At 34.3% G+C, this 20,095-nt stretch overlaps 4 protein-coding genes and 1 long non-coding RNA gene across 11 annotated transcripts; 3 read left to right on the top strand and 2 right to left on the bottom strand.

Moving 5' to 3' along the window:
• Positions 1 to 460: 460 nt before the first annotated feature.
• On the top strand, positions 461 to 11,165 carry Mvd (mevalonate diphosphate decarboxylase). Of its 4 annotated transcripts, none has more exons than XM_074119820.1 (10): positions 461 to 600; positions 3,189 to 3,259; positions 3,344 to 3,411; positions 5,862 to 5,911; positions 7,904 to 8,056; positions 8,126 to 8,325; positions 9,382 to 9,504; positions 9,584 to 9,757; positions 9,845 to 10,000; positions 10,811 to 11,165. In XM_074119820.1, the coding sequence occupies exons 3-10, from the start codon at positions 3,344 to 3,346 to the stop codon at positions 10,964 to 10,966; spliced, it is 1,080 nt and encodes a 359-aa protein (XP_073975921.1). In that variant the 5' UTR covers positions 461 to 600; positions 3,189 to 3,259; the 3' UTR covers positions 10,967 to 11,165. The 4 variants fall into 4 exon arrangements, with proteins under 4 accessions (XP_073975921.1, XP_073975920.1, XP_073975918.1 ...); XM_074119819.1 differs by lacking the exon at positions 461 to 600 and adding an exon at positions 2,377 to 2,546; XM_074119817.1 differs by lacking the exon at positions 461 to 600 and adding an exon at positions 2,733 to 2,837.
• A 179-nt stretch (positions 11,166 to 11,344) lies between these two features.
• On the bottom strand, positions 11,345 to 14,583 carry LOC141449899 (protein stunted-like). 2 transcript variants are annotated; one of them, XM_074119836.1, is made up of 4 exons: positions 14,424 to 14,583; positions 14,089 to 14,219; positions 13,352 to 13,388; positions 11,345 to 11,476 (listed from the first exon to the last, which is right to left on the bottom strand). In XM_074119836.1, the coding sequence occupies exons 1-3, from the start codon at positions 14,450 to 14,452 to the stop codon at positions 13,378 to 13,380; spliced, it is 171 nt and encodes a 56-aa protein (XP_073975937.1). In that variant the 5' UTR covers positions 14,453 to 14,583; the 3' UTR covers positions 11,345 to 11,476; positions 13,352 to 13,377. The 2 variants fall into 2 exon arrangements, with proteins under 2 accessions (XP_073975937.1, XP_073975936.1); XM_074119835.1 differs by lacking the exon at positions 13,352 to 13,388.
• Positions 14,584 to 14,996: 413 nt separating this feature from the next.
• LOC141449903 (uncharacterized) lies at positions 14,997 to 15,732 on the top strand. Its single transcript, XR_012455760.1, has 2 exons — positions 14,997 to 15,335; positions 15,421 to 15,732. It is a non-coding gene; the product is annotated as an uncharacterized lncRNA (long non-coding RNA).
• A 234-nt stretch (positions 15,733 to 15,966) lies between these two features.
• Positions 15,967 to 18,757, bottom strand: LOC141449890 (uncharacterized). Of its 3 annotated transcripts, none has more exons than XM_074119810.1 (2): positions 18,635 to 18,757; positions 15,967 to 17,703 (listed from the first exon to the last, which is right to left on the bottom strand). In XM_074119810.1, exon 2 carries the CDS (start codon positions 17,654 to 17,656, stop codon positions 16,568 to 16,570), a length of 1,089 nt encoding a protein of 362 aa, XP_073975911.1. In that variant the 5' UTR covers positions 17,657 to 17,703; positions 18,635 to 18,757; the 3' UTR covers positions 15,967 to 16,567. The 3 variants fall into 3 exon arrangements, with proteins under 3 accessions (XP_073975911.1, XP_073975909.1, XP_073975910.1); XM_074119808.1 differs by lacking the exon at positions 18,635 to 18,757 and adding an exon at positions 17,773 to 18,098; XM_074119809.1 differs by lacking the exon at positions 18,635 to 18,757 and adding an exon at positions 17,921 to 18,053.
• mRpS21 (mitochondrial ribosomal protein S21) lies at positions 18,233 to 19,968 on the top strand. Its single transcript, XM_074119834.1, has 3 exons — positions 18,233 to 18,374; positions 18,731 to 18,797; positions 19,735 to 19,968. The coding sequence occupies exons 1-3, from the start codon at positions 18,289 to 18,291 to the stop codon at positions 19,849 to 19,851; spliced, it is 270 nt and encodes an 89-aa protein (XP_073975935.1). The 5' UTR covers positions 18,233 to 18,288; the 3' UTR covers positions 19,852 to 19,968.
• The last annotated feature ends 127 nt before the right edge of the window (positions 19,969 to 20,095 follow it).

The raw sequence follows: 20,095 nt of genomic DNA, 5'->3' as shown, positions 1-20,095 counted from the left end.
TTGAAGCTTCTGAACCTGCAAGATGTGCTTATCATGGAGATTCTGATTAGCCAAGGTGTTGAAAGATATTGTTATAAGTTACTTTTTTGAAAAAATATTTTAAATATCATATAAAAATACACAAAAATAAATATATTCAACAGACAACCATTTTACGAAATTAGAAAATAAAGACTTACCTTAATTTTTTCGTAATTGCAAGGAATCTTTAAAATCACGTTAAGGTCAAATTCAGTAGCCTCACTTACTCTTAATCCATCAAAAAAACTTCCCACATAAGTAATTCTATTAAAAAAAAAATTGAAATCTGGATCTTCTTTCTTTAATTTTTCAAACAAAGTATTTACTACCTATAAAAAATAAATAGGTCTATTTGCTTTTAACTGCAGCTGTTTGAACCAAAGCTAAATTCATGTGTAATATACATTTAAAATATTTGTACACTTACATCCAAAGTAATTTTTACACATTCCTTCCGTTCTTCTTCATTGATGGACACACATCGTCGATTAATTTCGTCAAGAGAAAGTTCAAGTTTCGAATAAAATTTTTCTTCTTTAAGTAAACCAGCTTCTGACATCTTCAGAGAAAAATAAAAAAGTAATTTAAAAAAAAATATTAATGAATGTTTTTATAACTAATAGGTAATTTATATTACCTCAAATTTCAGCAGAAAAGTAATTTGTCACAAATAAAATAATTAAATGCTCAAGGAATGAAAGTCCTGACTTACAAGTTCATAAACAACAATATTTAAATTAATAAAAACAATTTCTTTCGCTTTCTTTCCTGAAATAAGAATCAGTGTTTCACATTTGTGGCTAATTTTAGCAGTGCTGACTCAGCTCTTAATATTGATGTACACAGGATTCTGATATTACTGCTTCATCAAAGCAATGAGTGGGCGGCTGACATCGTATCTGAGTCATCACTCGCCTACCGATAACAGTAAAAAAAATTAGTAAACTCAGTTTTTTAATGGTTGAACGTCGTCAAGGATAAGGTCAAAGAATAAAAGAAAGTTATTTTCTGTGTTAAGTTCCATATATCGGTTTCTTCACATCCTAACCCATCTTCCCACTTGTTGCACTGTCTATGCCGGTAAACCCTCCAAAACTGTTGAAAGCGCGATGGTCAGGTGGTCTAGGCACAGTAGTGTAAGTACTTCTTTGGTCCTTGACACTACTCATGTAAACTACATGTTTCATGTTGCAACAGATTCGCTTTATACAGAAATATACTGTGGTTGTGAAAATTAATAAAGTTAACAAAAAAAAACATAATAAATTTATTTACTTAAAAACAAAATTGAATCTGACGTTTTTAGATAGATAATGAGCACTGTAAGTTCGGAATATTAAAAAAAAATTAAATCTAATAAAGGCTCTTGGATAATTTTGCTCGAAGAATCCTTGTTTGAAATACAAGTTTTCCATACTAAATAAAATTGGAGGATTAGAGTGCAAGTTTAAATAGAGAATGGAGATTTACTTTACTTTTATTGATTTGTTTGCCACAATAGTGATGGTGATAAAACTGATTGGTTAATTTGTTCTTGTTCTTAATTTTGTTGTAACCTATTACTTACTATCAAGTTAGACAGTCCTTAAAGTCGGACCTGGACCTCCTAAACAAGTTTTTCCCCTTCGTCGCGGTCTACGGCCTTAAGGCGCTATCTTCTTACTCCAACCCGACGAAGGTCTTCTACCATATCATCCAGCCACCTAAGTCAAGGGCGCCCCTGAATTCTTCTGCCTCCTGGGTTTTCTTTCAACAGTTTTCGGGGCACCCTTCCCGCAGGCATCCTCTCCAAGTGTCCCAACCCTTCTGGGCGACTACATCTGTTAACTACTTCTATTAACTTACAATTACTACGTGTTTTAGAAGTTAACTGTGACAGTGAATTTAGGATATTTAAGTGTTCGCTTAATATTAAAATTAAAAATTTAAATCAATGTAACAAAATTTTTTTTTACACAACGAATACTAATAAATTTTCAACATTGCTTCAAATATTACTTGTAGGTTACGGTAATAACAAGGGTGCGTTCCACTAAGCGACCACAACGACCACGCTCACGGCCGCGATTTTGCCCGTTCCACTTGCTTGCGAGCGTTGCGATCGAAAACCCAAGTGGAACGGACTGTGGGCGTTTTAACCGTTCATGTAAACATTACATATGGCGGCCTCGAAAATAAGTTAGAAGCTTGAAGAGGTTATTTTTTAATTTTAACCCCGTTTATAAGCAGTTATAATAAACTTTATTAATTATTAGTAAAGTTGACTTATATTAAAAGAATATATATAATTCAATTTTAGTGGAGTATTTATAAAATTTACGTTTAAATAAAATTAAAATGTCTTTTGTGGCAACAGTTGGATATTTATTAATAATGCTTTAGAAAGTTCTTTATCTAGTTCCGATGAAGAGTGGAATGCAATTTTATAAAATCGCAATGATAAAAAGCGAAAACTTAGGCCACGTATTATTAGCTATCAGTGTAATTGATCTTTATTCAGATGAAGAATTTAAAAGTTATTTCAGGTAAATGATTTTGTTATTCAGTGATTTAGTATGTAAAGGGATAAGTAATTATTTATTTATTTTTTGTAGACTTTCGAGAAACACATTCTATTATTTACATAAAATAATACTTTCATTTACATGAGATAATTTTTTCGGTCGCCATATTTTGTTTCAAAAATTGCGCCATATTTCTGAACGCCCACTTCGACCCAGCTCTATAGATGGGGCGTTGTGGGCTTCGCGTGGCGAAAATAGTGACGTTTTCGCCACGACCACAACGACCGCGGTCGCCAAGTGGAACGCCTGAAGGTATGTTTTGGTCGTTGTGGTCGCTTAGTGGAACGCACCCCAAGTGATAAGCAAATGTAACCTTATTTTTTTGCAACCTGGTAAAACATTATGACTGATGTTTGAGTGAATTATGTCTGTGACCACTAGGAACGACAATTACTTAAAATATCTGTGAATTAATAGAATTCAACTAGATTCGTTCTCTGTAGGTTTTTTTTAAAACAACAACAACAAACAAACAAGAAATGACAATCATAACTTGCTTAGCCCCTGTAAACATTGCTGTAATTAAGTACTGTGAGTAGTCTTCCCTTTATTCTTCTTTTAGAAGTAATCTGTTTAAGATCAATTTAAGTTTTATGTTTCCAGGGGGAAAACGAGACGAACGATTGATTCTGCCCCTTAATGATTCTGTTAGTGCAACTCTAAGTATCAATCAGGTAATTTTACAATTAATAGAATAAATAAGAAAAATTTATTAAGAACATATTCGACTATTGGACAATCACACAATTCTGTTACAGATGCATGCAACAACAACTATTTTTACCAGCACTGATCTATCGGAAGACAGGATTTGGCTGAACGGAAAGTATGTATACATCATTAAGCAAAAAAAAAACACTTTTAATCGTAAAGAAGATCTATTTTTATAAGTACATCAGTTTTTTGCTTCAATGTGTATGAAAACGAGTATTTTCCTCATTGTAGGTATATATATTAAGAGGAGTTTAGTAAAATATTTACCTTATGATCAACCTCAATAAATAGGATAATATCACCAGAATCCTTTTATTGCAATTTTTAGTATTAGTATTTAAAGGCTGATTCATATATGCATAGTGCGGATTAGATAAAGAGGCGGGCCGCCAGGGTCGCCAAAACTAAGGCCAAAGACAACGGTAGGGCCTTATGTTAATGCGTTTTAAAACGGCTTTTTAAAAAAGTATGAGGGAGAGTGCAGTATATATAGTAGCCACAGTAAGCGGTGACAGTAAAAAAAGGTTGAATGAATGATAATAATTTCATTAAACCAACATCAGAAACATTTAAAAGACTGAAACATTGGTCCAACCAAATATCGGAGTTTGCTGTTGAGGGCAAGAAGCAATCGTAATCCTAAGGAGGCTCTCAGGAGTGCCATCCAGGATGCCTTAGACTCAACTTATAGGGTTTAACGTAAGTTCTATGTTCGCCCTGAAGTCTTATGTTAATAGTGAATGAAGTTTTTGTCTCAGCTGCGGAAAATACTTGTAGACTGTGTTTAATACTGCACGAGAGTATTTATTGAAGAATTCTAGGTCCCCCAGATTGCTGCAATAGCGACCGGTCTTCTCTTCGCGTCCCTACATACTAGTAATAGAGATTAATAAGAACTGGTGTGCAATAACGGGTACAAATTAATTATTTTTTCAAAAGATTGAAAACGCTGTTGAGCTTTTCACATTCTTTTTAACTGAACTCCAACTGGCTATGTAATTTAACTAAACAACAATTACTACCGCTCCCTTGTAATTGGGAATGCTGGCGGCTTCCGTTGGAGAGAATACGTTGGTTGAAGAGATTCAAGATGATGAGAAGCCGTTGTGATTATAAAAGCCATCGTGAGATCATAGTGTACTTGAGAGGTAGCCTCCAGAAAGATGGATCCACATATGCTAATTTTTCAGCTGCAAATTTCTCGTGCAAAGCAGTTAGACACTGGCTGTATTATGGTGCATAGCTTATGCCCTCAGAATAGCGATTAATTCGTCCATATAGATTGATGCCTCTACTTTTTCATTGATTAATTTGCAAAAATTATGGCGCGGATCACATACAGCACTACCCGTTGTATTTTTCTGCATTTGATTCAATTTCTGATGTGGTCTTTCCGATTGAATATCGTCCAAAGAAATTGGCATTCCTTTTTGTAAGGAAACTCGAAAGTTCGCTAGCACCATTTCTTTCGGCAGACTCTTTTTTTCTTTCTGTAAAAGGACAGATAACTAATTGCCCGTTGGAATCACTCCACTTTCTAATAATCGTCGGAATGTTGCTACATTTTATCAGAACTGATTCTAGCTAAGTGAATAGAATACACAGTTGAACTTGGAATGTTCTCCTGAAGAAGACCAATCTGGGTCACTTGTGGGCCCTTTAAAATAGTTTATTTTTTCTAGATTCTTCAATTCATAATTGATTAGATTGTATTTTTCAAGAATCTATTCGGCGGGTCAACTACTCGCATCTTTTTAACGAAAATCAGAAGTGGTATCGATTTGTAAGCAGCAGTGAAATCTGAAAACATGTTATTTTATTTATTGTGAATTCTGAATGGATGTCGGAATCGAACTTGATTTGATTATCCTGGATAGCTATTCTTTTTCAAAAACCACTTTGGCTAGATTTTAGCACCTTTTTAGACTTTAACCACTACTCCAACCTGTTTTTAATCATCCTTCGAGCACTTATACTCTGATAATAAAAATTGCCGTACCTTAAGCACCTTCTAGAGTGGACATTTTGTTGGAATCCAATTCATAATTGGACGTCAAGCCCCGCCTGAAAGTGTAGGTGATTACTGTACTTATTAATAAAAACCAATGCACGTTTTGGATACTTACGTATTACAGCTGCGTTTGTCTCAATAATGCAGTCAAATCCAATTGTAACGGCGTACTGCCATTCTCACTTTTTGCGCCTGACCTCTAGTATTTCTGTACACCTTCTTGTTAAGAGAGTTGTAAGCTGACATCTCTTCCTCGGACAGGACTATTGCAACCCTTCTTTGGTGTAAATGGTTAGATATATACGCTTAAATTCTTTATCTCTTAGTGATAATGACCTCATAGTTTATTCTCAACTACCGCGTTATTATATTTGACTCTAATTCTGTTCTTCCCTAACTTTTTGATTGCATTATATTGAATGCATTTTGGTTATTATGAAAGTGTTCTGAAAGTGACTTTGATTGCAAAATTCTTGTAAGTAATATTGCTTAGCATTCAATCTAAACGTTATCAATTCATTTCTAATTTAATATTATTAATTACTTTACAGAGAAGAATCATTTGATGAAAGTTCTAGATTGCTGACATGTATAAATGAGAGTAAGTCTACTTTCATGCTTTAATGTCTTTTAGACTAATGACTTAGACTCAAATGTTGATCATGGTTTGCAAAAATACTACTAGGTTCGAAATAGAAATATTAGTGGTGAGTGGAGATCCTTAACTAGATTTGAGTCATATGTAATAATAATAATAATTATTATTATTATAGTATTATAGTAATTTTTTTTTTTTTTTTTTTTTTTTGGGTAGGTGAAATGCTTCTAACGCACATACGTGCCGGACTCCCGCCAAGGCAGCCTACCGGCTAAAACACCTACCCCGGCACCAGGCCTAGCCTGGATTCGCTTATGCAGCACTACATCAGGCTAGGCCCCTATTCTATCCCCAATCAAGGGGTCCTCCCTCCAAACTCAACCAGTTCCCTTTGTTTGGCACTTAACACCTCCCTAATGAAGCGTGCCACACATGCCCACTGCCGCCTACTAGTGAGCATAGTCGGTATTATCCCCGCTGGGGTAATATGCCCGACATATTGCTCCAAGTCTCTCCTGAGGCAACCCCACCTCTTACACACAAAAAAGGTGTGGTGGGCATCGTCTAGCATTCCCGGACAATAGCCGCACTCACCACTGGTCCTCTTCCCTATCTTCCTTAGGAACTCACAGAAATACCCGTGACCACTAAGGAATTGGGTAACGAAGTAATCCACTTCGCCAAAGGACCTCCCTATCCATGAACCAACATCTGAGATAAGGCTGGCCGTCCATCTACCTCTTGACTCCTCCTCCCAAGAAGACTGCCATTCCAACACCGTGTATGCACGCTCCTCCCTGGAGACCGCTACTTTATCCATTTCGAGCCTTCTAGCGTAAACTCTCCTTCTTTCATCGGCCAGAAGTGCAATTGGGATAACTCCCGCTATGACCAGGACCGCTGGCTCCGAAACAGTCCGGTATGCCGAGGCTATCCGTAGGGCACCCAGCCTCTGCACCCGTGCCAGTCTCTTTCTATAAACTTCTTTTCTGAGTGCCTCTGACCATATTTCAGCCCCATACAACAGGACTGAGTGGGCGACACTCATAAGCACCCTGCGCGTACTGGCTTTGGGACCTCCTACATTGCTCATAAGCCTTGTAAGTCTGGCGACATTCTCTCCTGCCTTATCCGCCGCCTCCTGTAAATGTCTCCCGAAGCTCAACTTCGCATCAATTGTGATGCCCAAGTATTTCACGGCTTCCACCGAAACAACTTCTTCTTCGCCAACGTTCCACGGGATATGCCGGTTTATTCGTTTTTTTGTCAACATGACAACCTCTGTTTTGGGGAGAGCTAGCGATAATCCGTGTACGGTCATCCACTGGTTAACCTTCCGCATCACTTGATTAAGCTTCAACTGCGCCTTCTTCACGTCCCGCGCAGCAATAAGCGCCGCTACGTCATCAGCATAGCCAATCAACATTGCTTCTTCTGGTAGTTCCAGTCGCAAAAGGCTATCATAGGTCACATTCCAAAGATCTGGGCCTAATATTGATCCTTGTGCCACTCCAGCAGTAATCGATCGTGTCCTTGGTCCCTCCTCCGTGCAATAGCTGAGCACCCTATTGTTGAAGTAGTCGCTAATTACTCTCAACAAATAGTGTGGGATCTGAAAGTTCGCCTCCAGCGCCAGTATTATAGTAATAATAATAATAGTAGTAATAATAATAAGGGAAGGGATTAGCTATGCGGTTAGCGCACTGGACTCCCACGCGGAGGTCCCGGGTTCGAATCTAGTTGCTGACCCTTACAGTTTCTTTTCCTAGGAGCTTCTTACAGTTCACTGTCCGGTGGTGGACAGTGTTGTCTGTAACGAGAGAACACTGTCCGGAGGCCGGCTGTGCACTGAAAAAAGCTTCGGTTGCTAATAACCTCAGCTGTTAATGCGCCAAGAAAAAAGTAATAATAATAATAATAATAATAAATAGTAATCTATTGACATTTTATGTAATAAATTATTTAATTTAACGACTATGAATTTGGCTTGAACAGTTCGTAAAAAAGCTGCAGAAAAGGAAAGGGAATGCTTAAATAGTGGCATTGAAACGGAAGATAGATCTAAATGGAAAGTTCATGTATGTTCTGAGAATAATTTTCCTACTGGGGCGGGACTTGCTTCCTCGGCTGCTGGTTATGCCTGTTTTGGTAAGAGGACTTTTTTTCTTGTAATGACTGCAGCCATATTCAACAATTAATGGTAATTCGTTTTTTTAGTGTATTGTCTCACAAAAGTATTGAACGTAGATTGTGAAGTGTCATCTGTAGCACGCTTAGGCTCAGGAAGTGCCTGTAGGAGTGTTTTAGGAGGCTTTGTTCGTTGGCATCGAGGCCTTAAAGGAGATGGATCAGATTCGCTTGCCGAGCAAATTGTTCCTGCTGAACATTGGCCAACTCTCAGGATTGTCATTCTTGTGGTTAGTAATGTGTAATCTAAGTTCTAAAATAGAAAGCGCCTCTTTCCCAATTTTATTGGAAGATCGTTCCTCAGAATATCGTAGCTTTTTGCTGGAAAATCCAGGCAAATCGAAAATTCATTTATTTCAACTTAAAATGAAAGTGCTAAAACACAAAGAAGCAATAAAAAAAAACATGTCCTTATTGATCTAATAATTTTTTTGTACACACAAACGCTAATAAATATTTTGCAAAGCTGGGGAGACGTTCAACGTTACTGATGTTTCATAAAAAATTACATCCAGCTTTTGCTCCAATTCAAATAGAAACGTCACTGGTGACTTTGGATGTTCATGATTGTATCAGGTACTGGCTGAGGAGAGGTTTCTTTCATACTAAAGTTGCATTTTCCCATAGGCGCTTCTTCCACCACGTTTACTTCCAAAGTAAAAAAAGGGATTCTTCTATGCAGTTGCAAGTCATGACCCCTTATTTCCTTTCCGCAGGAGAACAAGTCCTCTGCATGAAGTCCTAGAAAGGTCCTTGGTCCAGTTAGAAACATGAAGTTAGTACGAAGTATGAATGTAACCTACGGTTTTACCACACCTTCATGTTGTCTAATTGAACTGGACCACACCATTCCAGCTACCCAGTCTTCTTTTCGTTATTAGAAACGTTGCTGTTATTTGTTTATCTAATTCTTCTTTCTAATTAACTGTATTGAAACATTAGTCCACGATACCTGTCCTACCGCTTTAAGCTTTAATCAGAATATCCATTCTTTAATGATGGAAAAAGTTAATCCGTTTAAAAGTTCCTTTTGAGGATCTTAGAGTTAGTGCTAGAGGTACTTATCTACAAAAAAATACGTCACATAACTATCATGCTTGTGGTAATACTCTTTTCTTATTTTTGACTCTAAAAAGAATCAACGCCCATTAAAAATGGTTAAAAAAGGGTCAAGTTTATTTCTAGTTTGTTTATATAAATGCTCTCCATTTTCGCAGAAGAGATCAAGAAGAAATTAAAATATTTTCATTAATATTCTTGCCTGTAAAAGTGATTTCTTTATTCAGGTGAGTGATCACAAAAAGAAAGTCAGCAGCACTTCTGGCATGCAAAGAAGTGTAGAAACAAGTGAATTGTTAAAATTTAGAGTTTCAACTGTTGTACCTCGTAGAACTGAAGAGATTATAAAGGTGAACTTCTTTTATATCTTTAAAAAGATATTTCAGTTTCAAAGAAATGTTTCTCAGTGTTATTGACTGTTCTCCTTAGGCTATTGAGAGAAAAGACTTCCACTCTTTTGCAGAGCTTACAATGAAAGATTCCAATCAATTACATTCTGTTTGTTTGGATACATATCCTCCTGCAGTTTATATGAATGATGTTTCACACGCAATTGTTGATTTCGTTCATAAATACAATAAATTGAAAGGAAGCAGTAATAAGGTATGTAATGTGGACCGTAATAAATAATTACTTTTCTAATGTATTAACATTCTTAATGCTTACTTATAATTCTATATTTTTGAATAGCTAGCTTATACATTCGATGCAGGTCCAAATGCCTGCTTATTTACGGAAGAGGAACATTTATCAGAAGTAATTGCTCTTATCAAACGAGTATTTCCACCACTTAGTGATGATAACTTCGTTCGTGGCCTTCCAGTTCAAAATAAACAAATTGATGCAGTAAGTAAACAATTTGTATCCAGCTTTTGGAAGTAAATTTATCTCATTATAACACTTAGAAGGGATTGTTATCCATTCTAGAGAAGGAATCTTATATCTAGAAGACTCACATTTGAGGTTTGTGAGGTTGGGTTTACAATTTACATGACTCTGTTCTGTTCTTATTTTTTTGTAAGACTCTTCAACATTTGACGTAATTGGCGCCCGGAGCTTTTTTTCAGTGCACTTCCGGCCTCCGGACAGTGTTCTCTCTTTACAGACAACACTGCCCATCACCGGATAGTGAGCTCTAAGAATCTCCTAGGAAGAGAAAATCTAAGGGCTAGCAACTGGACTCGAATCCGGGATCTCCGCGTTGTAATCCAGTATTCTCTAACCATTCAGTCAATCCCCTACATTTAGTGAGGTTATTGGCGCCTGGAGCATTTTTCGGTGCACTGCCGGCCTCCGGACAGTGTTCTCTCGTTACAGACAACCCTGATCATCATCAGTGAGCTACTAGGAAAAGAAAATCTAAGGGTCAGCAGATGGATTCGAACCGGGTCCTCCGCGTGGGAAACCAATACGCTAACCGTATAGCTAATCCCTTCCCTGATACGGTGCTTTCCTCAGATTTCTTCACGGGAGACTACTTACTGTACTGCAGGTTGCTGCTACTGTAGAAATCTGTTAACAAATGCTCGCAACCCATATTTCCAACCGGTTTACAGCAATTTTAAAAAAGATTAAGGATTTATTATGCTAAAAAACATATGTTTCTTGATAACTTTTCGTTGTATTAATGGTCTTTAATGAAATATCTATCTTTAGGACAATCTGTTGCTCCCTTCCTGTGGGCCTCACGAACCTGGTCTCCTCAAATACATATTATCAACGAAATTAGGAGACGGTCCAACGGTGGTTTCAGAACCTGGAATTCATTTGCTGGATGACAAGGGGCTGCCAAAGAAACAGCTGGAAGTGTAATTTTAAATTTATTACAATAAAGGATTTGACATTAATGGTGTACGGGTTGCTGCGAAATATTATTTACTGTTCAAATAAAAATATAAGATTGCCAAAGTATTTTAGGGTAATGAGAATTTTATAAATTGTTAATCACTTATTTTTTGAGGTTTAGGTTTTAACTTTTTATACTTCAAATAAAATATTTTTCTAATTATTATTCAGATTTATTTATTCCTGCAGTACTTTTTTTATTTTTCAAGAAAAATGTTTTTTTCTTATTATGCAAAGCACACGAGTATTTATTTTTTTATTTTTAATATATCAAAGGATACATTCTTGTTTTTTCTTATAAGTTTTATTCAACAATAATGTGTTTCATTAATATTAAGACACTCATTAATGAAAAACTATTTATTTACAACTTAAAAAATTTGATACATTATTGCGTTAGCATTAACTATTGTTGAGGGGACACAAGTTTTTTTTAAATAGATGAAGAAGCTTTCTTAAGGGCATCACTATCGGTCTCTGAAAAAAAAAAAAAAAAAAAAAAAAAACTATTAATAATGGGAATTAAAAAAAATTAAAAAAAAATGCCTGGATATTCAGGTAAATCTTGGGAACAAAAATAAAATTTGTGTTCATATTTAGGATTCTTATTTTAATTTTGAGATTTTTATTAATGATTCAAGGTAAGGCTTCGTTGTTATCATAACTTAAGAACTTCTTTTATAATAATTTTATATTTACTTAGCGTCCAACACTGACTGAATAAATCACGATGAACCAATAAACGGCTATACATGGAACTAGTGATTTTATTCTTTTCTTTTTATTTAAAGAGTTAAAGCTGGCTACAACTTGATTAACAATAAGCCATATATTTTTCTCCAATCCCAAACATATATGTATAAACTTAATAAACGTACATAAAAGGCATGAGTTTTAAGCCTAAGTGGTTCAATTTTCCAAAGTTGGGCCTTGGCTTCCTCCAATACTTACCTTTCCTTAGTTTTTCTCCTCCACGCTCATAATCCTAATCTTCTAAGGTCGTCATATCATCCAACTACTTCAGACTTGGTTTTCCTCTCAATTTCTTCCCCCCTGGTCGGCAGGTCACTTCTTTATAGAATCACTGGTATCCGGCATTCTTTTTTAGGTAGCCAATCTACCACCACCATCAGTAACGATGCTGGAGTATACCCACAACTACATTTTTCTAGTTATTGCGGATCCTCCATTCTCCATTTCATTTACCACAAATCCTTCCTCTGGTATTCCATACTTTAAATACCCAGGATCATCTCACTCTTCTTGATCGGCATCCAATTCGCAATCCCTTACTCTAAGATGGGTTTAATAATCTTATACTGCTACAAGTGTTGATGCCCGATAGAATAACTTGAAGTTTCAGAACGTTATCACAAGTATCTGTCTCCGGCTATTCTTGCTTTTGATTCAGCTTCTACATCATTCTTCTCCGTCTCTGAAGCTCCGGTCAATGCCTCTCGTTACAGACAACACTGTCCATCACCGGACAGTGAGCTGTAAGAAGCTCCTAGGAAGAGAAAATCTAAGGGCTCGCAACTAGATTCGAACCCGGGATTTCTGTGTGGGAATCCAATACGCTAACCTCATAGCTAATCCCTTCCCTTGTATTCTAGCTCCGCGATATTATTGTGACACGGAGAGGCTAATATCAGCTTCTTCAAAGCAAGAAGCAAAGAAAAGTTTAAAACCAAAGTAGCGCAGAGGTTCTTAAAAAGAGGAGACACTCGGAGAAATGATCCAATCCTAACAATTATTCTACATTTGATTCCTCTTCAAAGACATATATATACTTAATGCATTTAGTAAAAAACAGGTTAAGTTACACACTCTTAAAAACATTTGTTAAACCAAGCGTTGTTAATTTAGATTAAAATCAATTTTTCAATATACAGCTTCAAAAACAAACCCAAAATCTGTCAAAAGTAAGTAACTTAGAAAACACATATAATTTAGTTTTTAATGCGTCTTAACTTACATCTGGAGTAAATTAATCCAATAAAACGAGCTTGGTCTCGGCGACATAGTCATTGTTCATTGGTGTATTTTTAACATACTAAATTTCTACATCATTTAATGAAGAAGGTAGTTTTCAAGGCGATATTAATAATCCGAAGTTTAATTATTGTACCGATGGGATTAAGTATAACAGAAATTATTAATTGCTACTAAAAGTAATTTAATTAAGACTTGTTAGTTGAACAAAAATTCACATCAATTGGTTGGAATGGTCGGGTTAAGTTATAATGATTAGGATGGCAAGGGTTGCTAGAAATGCAACATTAGAGTATCTGCACTTTTTAGTTGGAACGAGCATAGCCAAAAATTTATATGAACAAATCTACGACACTGTACCTTAGACACAATTCACTCGAATTCCTTTAATTTTCACCTGAAATTATATGTTTTTATAATCTTAATTTTATAATCCTATCCAAAATAATACCTATTCCAGCACGTAGTATTTACTATTCTTAGTTAAAAATATTTAACTCGAAAACATTCTTCAGAAGTCTAAAAAGTATTTTAATACTTTTTTAGGCTTTTTAATTTTCTGCATGAAATGTAATATAAAAAAGCTCGCTTGGTCTGTTCACAAATTTCTTTAATATCTTTAAAAAATATCAGTCTCTAGATAAGAGATAATGTAACTGAATTGTATTTTACTTTTTTAATTTAATGCGAACCTACAGCAGAAGACCAGTCTTTTTCAGTGCACCTCTGAAATTTCTGTCATCACTAGAAAATGACCTGTATTAGGCTTCTACAAAAAGAAAATCTAACGGCAATCAACAGTATTCGAATCAAAGTACCCATAATCAAGAAACTTTTTATTACATTACTACTTTACGTTTAAATTACACTAAAAACAATAAAATGTGGTAAGAATTAATTTTAAGTAGGTGATCCTAATACTAAAAAATATTTAAAATGATGGTTAAATACTTAAACAGAATCTTTCAGCAAGGTGCACCCTCTGAACTTTCTAAGAAGCTCCCGGCTTATGTATTTCAAAATATTTCTTCCTTTATATTAAATAATTGTAACGACTATATCAAAATTATTATGAACAATTTAAAAGTTATATTTACTAATTGGTTTTCCATCTTTCCATGGAGTAAATTTTACGTGGCTTTCTTCTCTCTTAATAGCTTCTGCTTTTAAGTTAGGCTTCAAGGCTTGGCGAACCACCCTAGCCGCAATGTTGGAGTAACGAATATAGCTGTAAAAGAAAGTTTTTATAATTAAAAAATAATTAAAGATGTTTCGACAGTGTGAATTTTTTATTTTATAGTATTAATCGTTCACAAAACTGCAAATTCAACAACCTATCACTGAACTTACACGCCAGAATTGCAATCCAAAGCGAATTACTTAAAAGTTACTGAATAGCAATAATTGTAGCAGACTGGATTTAATTACTCACTTAAGGCCTACAGCTCGCCACGAAGACATAATAATGGATTTTCGAATGAACTAGATAGAGAGTGCTCCTTCTGGATGCCAAAAAAAGTTAAGATCCCAATACTAGGCCTATGCTACCCAAAGTTATCAACAGCTGGTCTACAGCTGTGCGTCTTAAAGATTTGTAAGATCCTTGGTAATTGATTTACTAAGAGAACAAAATAAATTAGGAAAAATTGTATTATAATTCAGTGGTGATTAGAATAAGAACAAAAAGAGTAGAAGATTTCCCTATAGTTTTATTCTCAGGCGGGCAAATTGAATTCGATATCAATTGATATGGGACCAATATCAGCACTATATTTTTAATATTTAAGTTCTGTTCGCCCCCAGTATTTTGTAGAATATTAAAACTATTTTGTGTGAGAATAGAGCATAAATTAACTTTGCTTTGAACAGGTGATCTTTATGTTAACTAGAACACGTACTTTTGTAGAATTATAGCTGACAATGGCACTAATCTTTTTACTTTGGTCTATCATCATTATTTAATGATGCTTATAAATATTACCTAATATTTGTTACAGGCTAAAGAATATTTTAATTCCCATTTATAGTCTGTAGTTGATTAATTTACTTCTTTTGAATGGTTACCTTCTTTGTAATCATAAATTATAAAGGGTCAAGATTTTACCTATAAGTTATAAGTGCAACATCATCTCCTGAAGTCTCAAGGTACCAATATACTCGTGCCACCTGCGATTGTTACGAAGCCAAAAGAAGTGAAATCGTTTTCCTCCTCCTTTCCTAGTCATATACTGAACTGGATCACATTTGATCTGCAAAAGAATCTCATGGCCTAGCACAATTTAGACGTTATCCTTATGCTGTTTGTTCCTGGGTTTTTCCAGTACTTATCACGGTCTCCCCAAAGGCATTGTTAATTAAATAACAATAATTATCATTATAATCATATTTTAGAAGTATTTGAAACGTAATGTACTTATTTTTTTCTTCAGAAATTATAAGCTAACACATTACATCTAATGTTACGTTTGCATGACGTTTGGACATTTCTACTTCTAAAGTCACTGGCCAAGAAGAATTCCATTGTTATAGAAAAGTTCGGCCAAAGCCTTGAATTTGCTTATACATTGGAGTTCTGCATCAATTAATGGCTGTCTATATTGAGCAACATTTACATTTGCAAGTACATTATTACATTCCGTTAAAAAAAGTGTCACCTGGAATTCTGAAACGATGATAACATGCTTTAAAGCTTTTAATTTTTCAGCACTTTTCAAAATATAGTTGCAAAATGAAATTTCCAAGAGGTTTTTATTTTCTCCCCTAGTCTCCTCTAAATTTCTTAATACCATCTGTATATTAAACAGTAGTTCCTTTAATTGTGTGCATGGGTGTGTTGTAGGTCAGTCTGCAACTCCAACATTAACTTCCGACATTAGGTGAATTAAGAGGCAAATCATATCAGTTGTTAACTACATCTCAAAGCTCATTCAAATCTTATTATTATTTTTTTTCTACCGACTCAGTAAAAAATAGTATTTCAAAGTGCACTCCAAGTTTATTTATATAAAAAAAAGTAATATAATTTTTAATCACCAAAAATGACATAAATTTTGGAATATATAAAAAGAAAGAAAAACATCTTACGAAGCAGAAATTTGTTTGAAATACAATTAAGAACAGAACAATTCTTATCATCTACTTTGTAATAAAATACTTTCTAAATAAAAGTGCTAAGCAAAATTGCTTTCCACATTAAATTTAGATAAATTGAATTTGTCTTCGATGAAGTTATTCTAGGTTGAAGTTCTGCTAAAATTTAAGATTCTATAATTTCCTCTGCGTTAACTACATATAGAAGAATTAATATCTTAAGTGGAAGAAATTTATCATCTACATGAAAAGAGGAGAGAAATATTTTTGTAGTAGTGATAACTAACTTCAAGCAAGAATTATATTAAACACTGCATTATGTTACTATGCCTCCACGCCAGACGCACAGCAATATTTGAGAACAATATGATTAGCAAGGAGAATAGTAAAACGAACTATGTCGGCCTTAGATTCCAGAAAAGTAAATTTCAATACACTAGACTATTTTTGACTACTTTTTCTTTTTAACGCGTTCCTTTAGCTTTTTTAAGAGTATACATGGACAACTAGTTTAACACTCTTATTTTTAGCGTAAATCAAAATGTCGTAAGAAGCAAAAACATCATCGTCATCCACGCCGTAAAGTGAATATAAGTAATTGCCATACTTAGCATCGTGAATATCAACAATGTGTCTTGAATAGGTGAAAAAGAGTAGGAACCTATCCGCCACTATGCTATGAAGGTCTCCTAGTATGCTATATTCACCTATCAATGTCCTCCACAAAATCATATTATCTTTAATATTGCACGCGAATATCTCCTTCTTTTCTAACGGCCAAGCATCCAAAACATCCACCAAAATATCCTTTGTTGGATGAAGAAGACAGTCTGCGGATACGAACATTTTTTTGTTATAAAGTAAGGTTCCCGTTTGTTTATCCCATGCACAAATGTCTACCTCACTATGACCATCTCCCACCGCAACTAGCACATGATTATTCACGTGCATCTTGTATATATTCCAATGAGGTGTAACTGCAAAACACATTCTAGCTCTTTCATCATAAGCAGTAATACTGTCATTAACACATATATAAACACGTTCTTTATCGTACAAAAAATCGCTCATATGAGCTTTAATTTCAATTAAACATATCATTTCTTTCATATTCCATGCATACATGATTTTTACATGAGGCATGTATACATACAATGTATGCCCTAATATACACATCAAATTTGATCCTACAGTGTACAAGGAAGACTGTTCATTCACCTCGTTCAAAACTCTTATTTCTTTACTACAGATCAACTTGCTGTCTCTATCTCGGATATAAAGCATATGAGCAACCTTATACCGATCATTAATGAGATGATACACTAAAATTAAAGGTTTATACTTTACTACAATATAAGATGTATTAGTTGCACACATATAAGCATCATACTTTTTAAAACTTAGTTTCTGACAATGCACAAGGTTCCCCTTTTCTATTCTGTACACTTCCAAACCGTGATTATTTATAACTAATGTCTTTCCATCGTAGGCACTACTATTTATCCAACGTCCATTTATTTCATGCCTCTTGTACCTGTCCTCTTCCCAGTTATGGATAATTTTTTTGTGGTTCATGAAATATAATTTCCACTTACATGGTTGACTCAATATCCATCCAAAATCTGAAATAAAGTAACAATAGGGAATATTTTAATATTTACTATGAATAAAAACGAACCAATTAGCAGTACCTTTAGACGCTTCGCATTCTTTTAAGGGTATGTCTTCTTCCCAAAAACGTTTCCAAACTAAATTTGTGTTCGTCAAATCATACCACAGCCGACAAACTAAACTACAATTTAAGATGTCTTTCAGATTCAGAAAAGATAATATTTTTACCGATATTTCTGGTGGTAAGCATTTCAGAATATCCATATTTAATGAAATAAAGCACTTGTTCCAAAATGTTTTCAACTGTTCGTTCCATTAAAATAATTTTTGTATACTTTGTGGCTTTCCAATCATTTTCCATAGATATTGCTAGATTTTAAAAAAGTTTTGTCGAATTTATAGGAAAGTGAAAATACATATATCCATTCCCAGCTCACCACAACATTCCAGTTTTACGATTGATTGCTGCAGGTTATGTTGCCTCTAAGTAGTAAATGTATCTAGGTGATTGTAACCAGAAGTTCAAAATAATTTGTGTTTAATTTGATGTAAATGTGTACCAAGATTTCAACTAACAGTTTTTAAGTTCAAAAGAGATGTCAAACAGGCATGTGTCATTTATCGCTAGGACTGTTCTAGTCCGAAATGGAAATGTGGATGAAGCGGCTCGATTATTAAACAGGTTTGTTGACTGAAAAGTGAAATGAGGTAAAATAGCAACATTATGTACTTAATAACAACTAATCATAAGCTTTAATTACCACAAGTGCTTGGTAAAATTATTAATTTGTATTAGTGTTTTTGCTTATATGTAGATTTTTGATGGTTAGTACATAACGATTACATTGTAATTAGTAATTGTTAGTATAAAGCTCACACAGTATCTACCGTGACATATAGCAATGAATTTGTATTCAATCATAGTTTTCAAATCTTCATAACCTTGAAAGTGCTGTCAGTCGTCAATCATTCCCAAATCGTGTGTTATCTTCTAGTTCATTTGAGAGACTACTCACTAACTCCATTTTTTTGTTGCAGAATTTTAGGCAGAGAAGGTATTTTTGATCAGTATAGAAGAACTCGATATTACGAAAAACCTTTTCAGGTAATTGGTTAGTTTGAGATTACCAACTTCAGTTTGAAGAATAGTTATCCCCTAAAGAATCAAAATGTGACATAAAAACCAATACATTCTTCATAAGCTTATCTTTGACTTCACAACTTTTCCTAATCATGTATTGCCTAGTTTTCGATAAAGATTAAAACTAGAAGCCTTTTTTTTCAAGAGTGCTTTATGTACAGCTACTACACTAAATGTCGCGGACGCAGGCGTTAAAGCTTACTCCGTAAAGCGAACTATGTATCTTAGCTTTGTGGGTGTCGCATCTTAACCGCACGGGCATCTCGGCGCCAAATAAAACTTATTAATTAACACTTCAAACATTTGTTTTCCTTATTTCTTAAAGATATCGTTCATATTAAAATATGCGAGTTTGCTTCTGTTCATTACCAATATTCATGGATGTAGTATGTTAACATCGACGATCAAATACATTTGACAATTTGATAAAAGAAATTCTTTACTTAAACATTTCATTTTACTTTTCAGTTTAAGAAAATATAAAGGCATGTTTACTTTTGATTTACATTTTTTTCTAAAAACCATGAATGCAACTTTGCCTCAATCAATGGCATAGAAATTTTAATTGTTGGCTGGAATCGTTATATATGTAGATACTGTTCCTTTGAAAGAATTCTCAAAAGTCTTAAAACTTCGGCGTCCACCACATTTTTAAGCAACCTCTTCTCTAGCACAAACAGTTTGATAAATTCAGAAGTAAAAGGTAAATTGGAAGTTACTTTTAATTAAATATATTTATTTTGCATATACATATATTGCTAGGAACTTAATATAAAGAATACAAAATTATTTGCATTATCACTTTAAGGGAAAATTGTGTCTTTGATAACTTTGGTGACCATCCTGTTCAAATTATTTAATTGTTTCTCACTAAGAAATTTTAATTTGTTTTATTTTCTAGCAAAGGCGCAGAATTAATTATGAAAAATGTAAAGCAATTTATAATGAAGACATGACAAGAAAAATTAAGTTTATCATGAGAAAAAACAGGGAAGATCCTTTTCCAGGTTGCCATTAATATGTTATCAATATCTTGTTTAATATACTCAAAATTTGTAGAAAAAAACTTTATATTATCAAAATAAATCTTTATGTATTTATTTGCAAAACAACCATTAAATTATAATAAGATTAATTTAATCTTGATTTTCTTGTAGACCATTAATGTTTTTTAGTGAATACATTTGTAGATCTCTGATTAAAGAATTTACAGATTGAAAGGTTCTCAAAAGATAATCATTAGACCATTCGTACTTGGCGAC

The sequence above is a fragment of the Rhodnius prolixus genome, unplaced genomic scaffold (assembly GCF_049639745.1).
Source record: "Rhodnius prolixus isolate KJV_2025 unplaced genomic scaffold, Rpr scaffold_2, whole genome shotgun sequence".
In the NCBI taxonomy this organism is placed as follows: domain Eukaryota; kingdom Metazoa; phylum Arthropoda; class Insecta; order Hemiptera; family Reduviidae; genus Rhodnius; species Rhodnius prolixus.
The sequence above is the reverse complement of the archived record's forward strand: the minus strand, read 5'-3'. Positions and strand labels throughout refer to the sequence as shown.

Coding starts and splice junctions, on each gene's coding strand:
- Mvd (XM_074119817.1), top strand. CDS start 2,750: ATGGGGCGTTGTGGGCTTCGCGTGGCGAAAATAGTGACGTTTTCGCCA. Junction 9,505..9,583: donor GAACTGAAGAGATTATAAAG/GTGAACTTCTTT, acceptor TGTTCTCCTTAG/GCTATTGAGAGAAAAGACTT. Junction 9,758..9,844: donor TGAAAGGAAGCAGTAATAAG/GTATGTAATGTG, acceptor ATTTTTGAATAG/CTAGCTTATACATTCGATGC.
- LOC141449899 (XM_074119835.1), bottom strand. CDS start 14,452: ATGTCTTCGTGGCGAGCTGTAGGCCTTAA. Junction 14,220..14,423: donor TGGCGAGCTGTAGGCCTTAA/GTGAGTAATTAA, acceptor TTTCTTTTACAG/CTATATTCGTTACTCCAACA. Junction 11,477..14,088: donor GAAAGATGGAAAACCAATTA/GTAAATATAACT, acceptor TTTTTTTTTCAG/AGACCGATAGTGATGCCCTT.
- LOC141449890 (XM_074119808.1), bottom strand. CDS start 17,956: ATGGATATTCTGAAATGCTTACCACCAGAAATATCGGTAAAAATATTA. Junction 17,704..17,772: donor AGAATGCGAAGCGTCTAAAG/GTACTGCTAATT, acceptor ACTTTATTTCAG/ATTTTGGATGGATATTGAGT.
- mRpS21 (XM_074119834.1), top strand. CDS start 18,289: ATGTCAAACAGGCATGTGTCATTTATCGCTAGGACTGTTCTAGTCCGA. Junction 18,375..18,730: donor GCGGCTCGATTATTAAACAG/GTTTGTTGACTG, acceptor TTTTTGTTGCAG/AATTTTAGGCAGAGAAGGTA. Junction 18,798..19,734: donor ATTACGAAAAACCTTTTCAG/GTAATTGGTTAG, acceptor TTTATTTTCTAG/CAAAGGCGCAGAATTAATTA.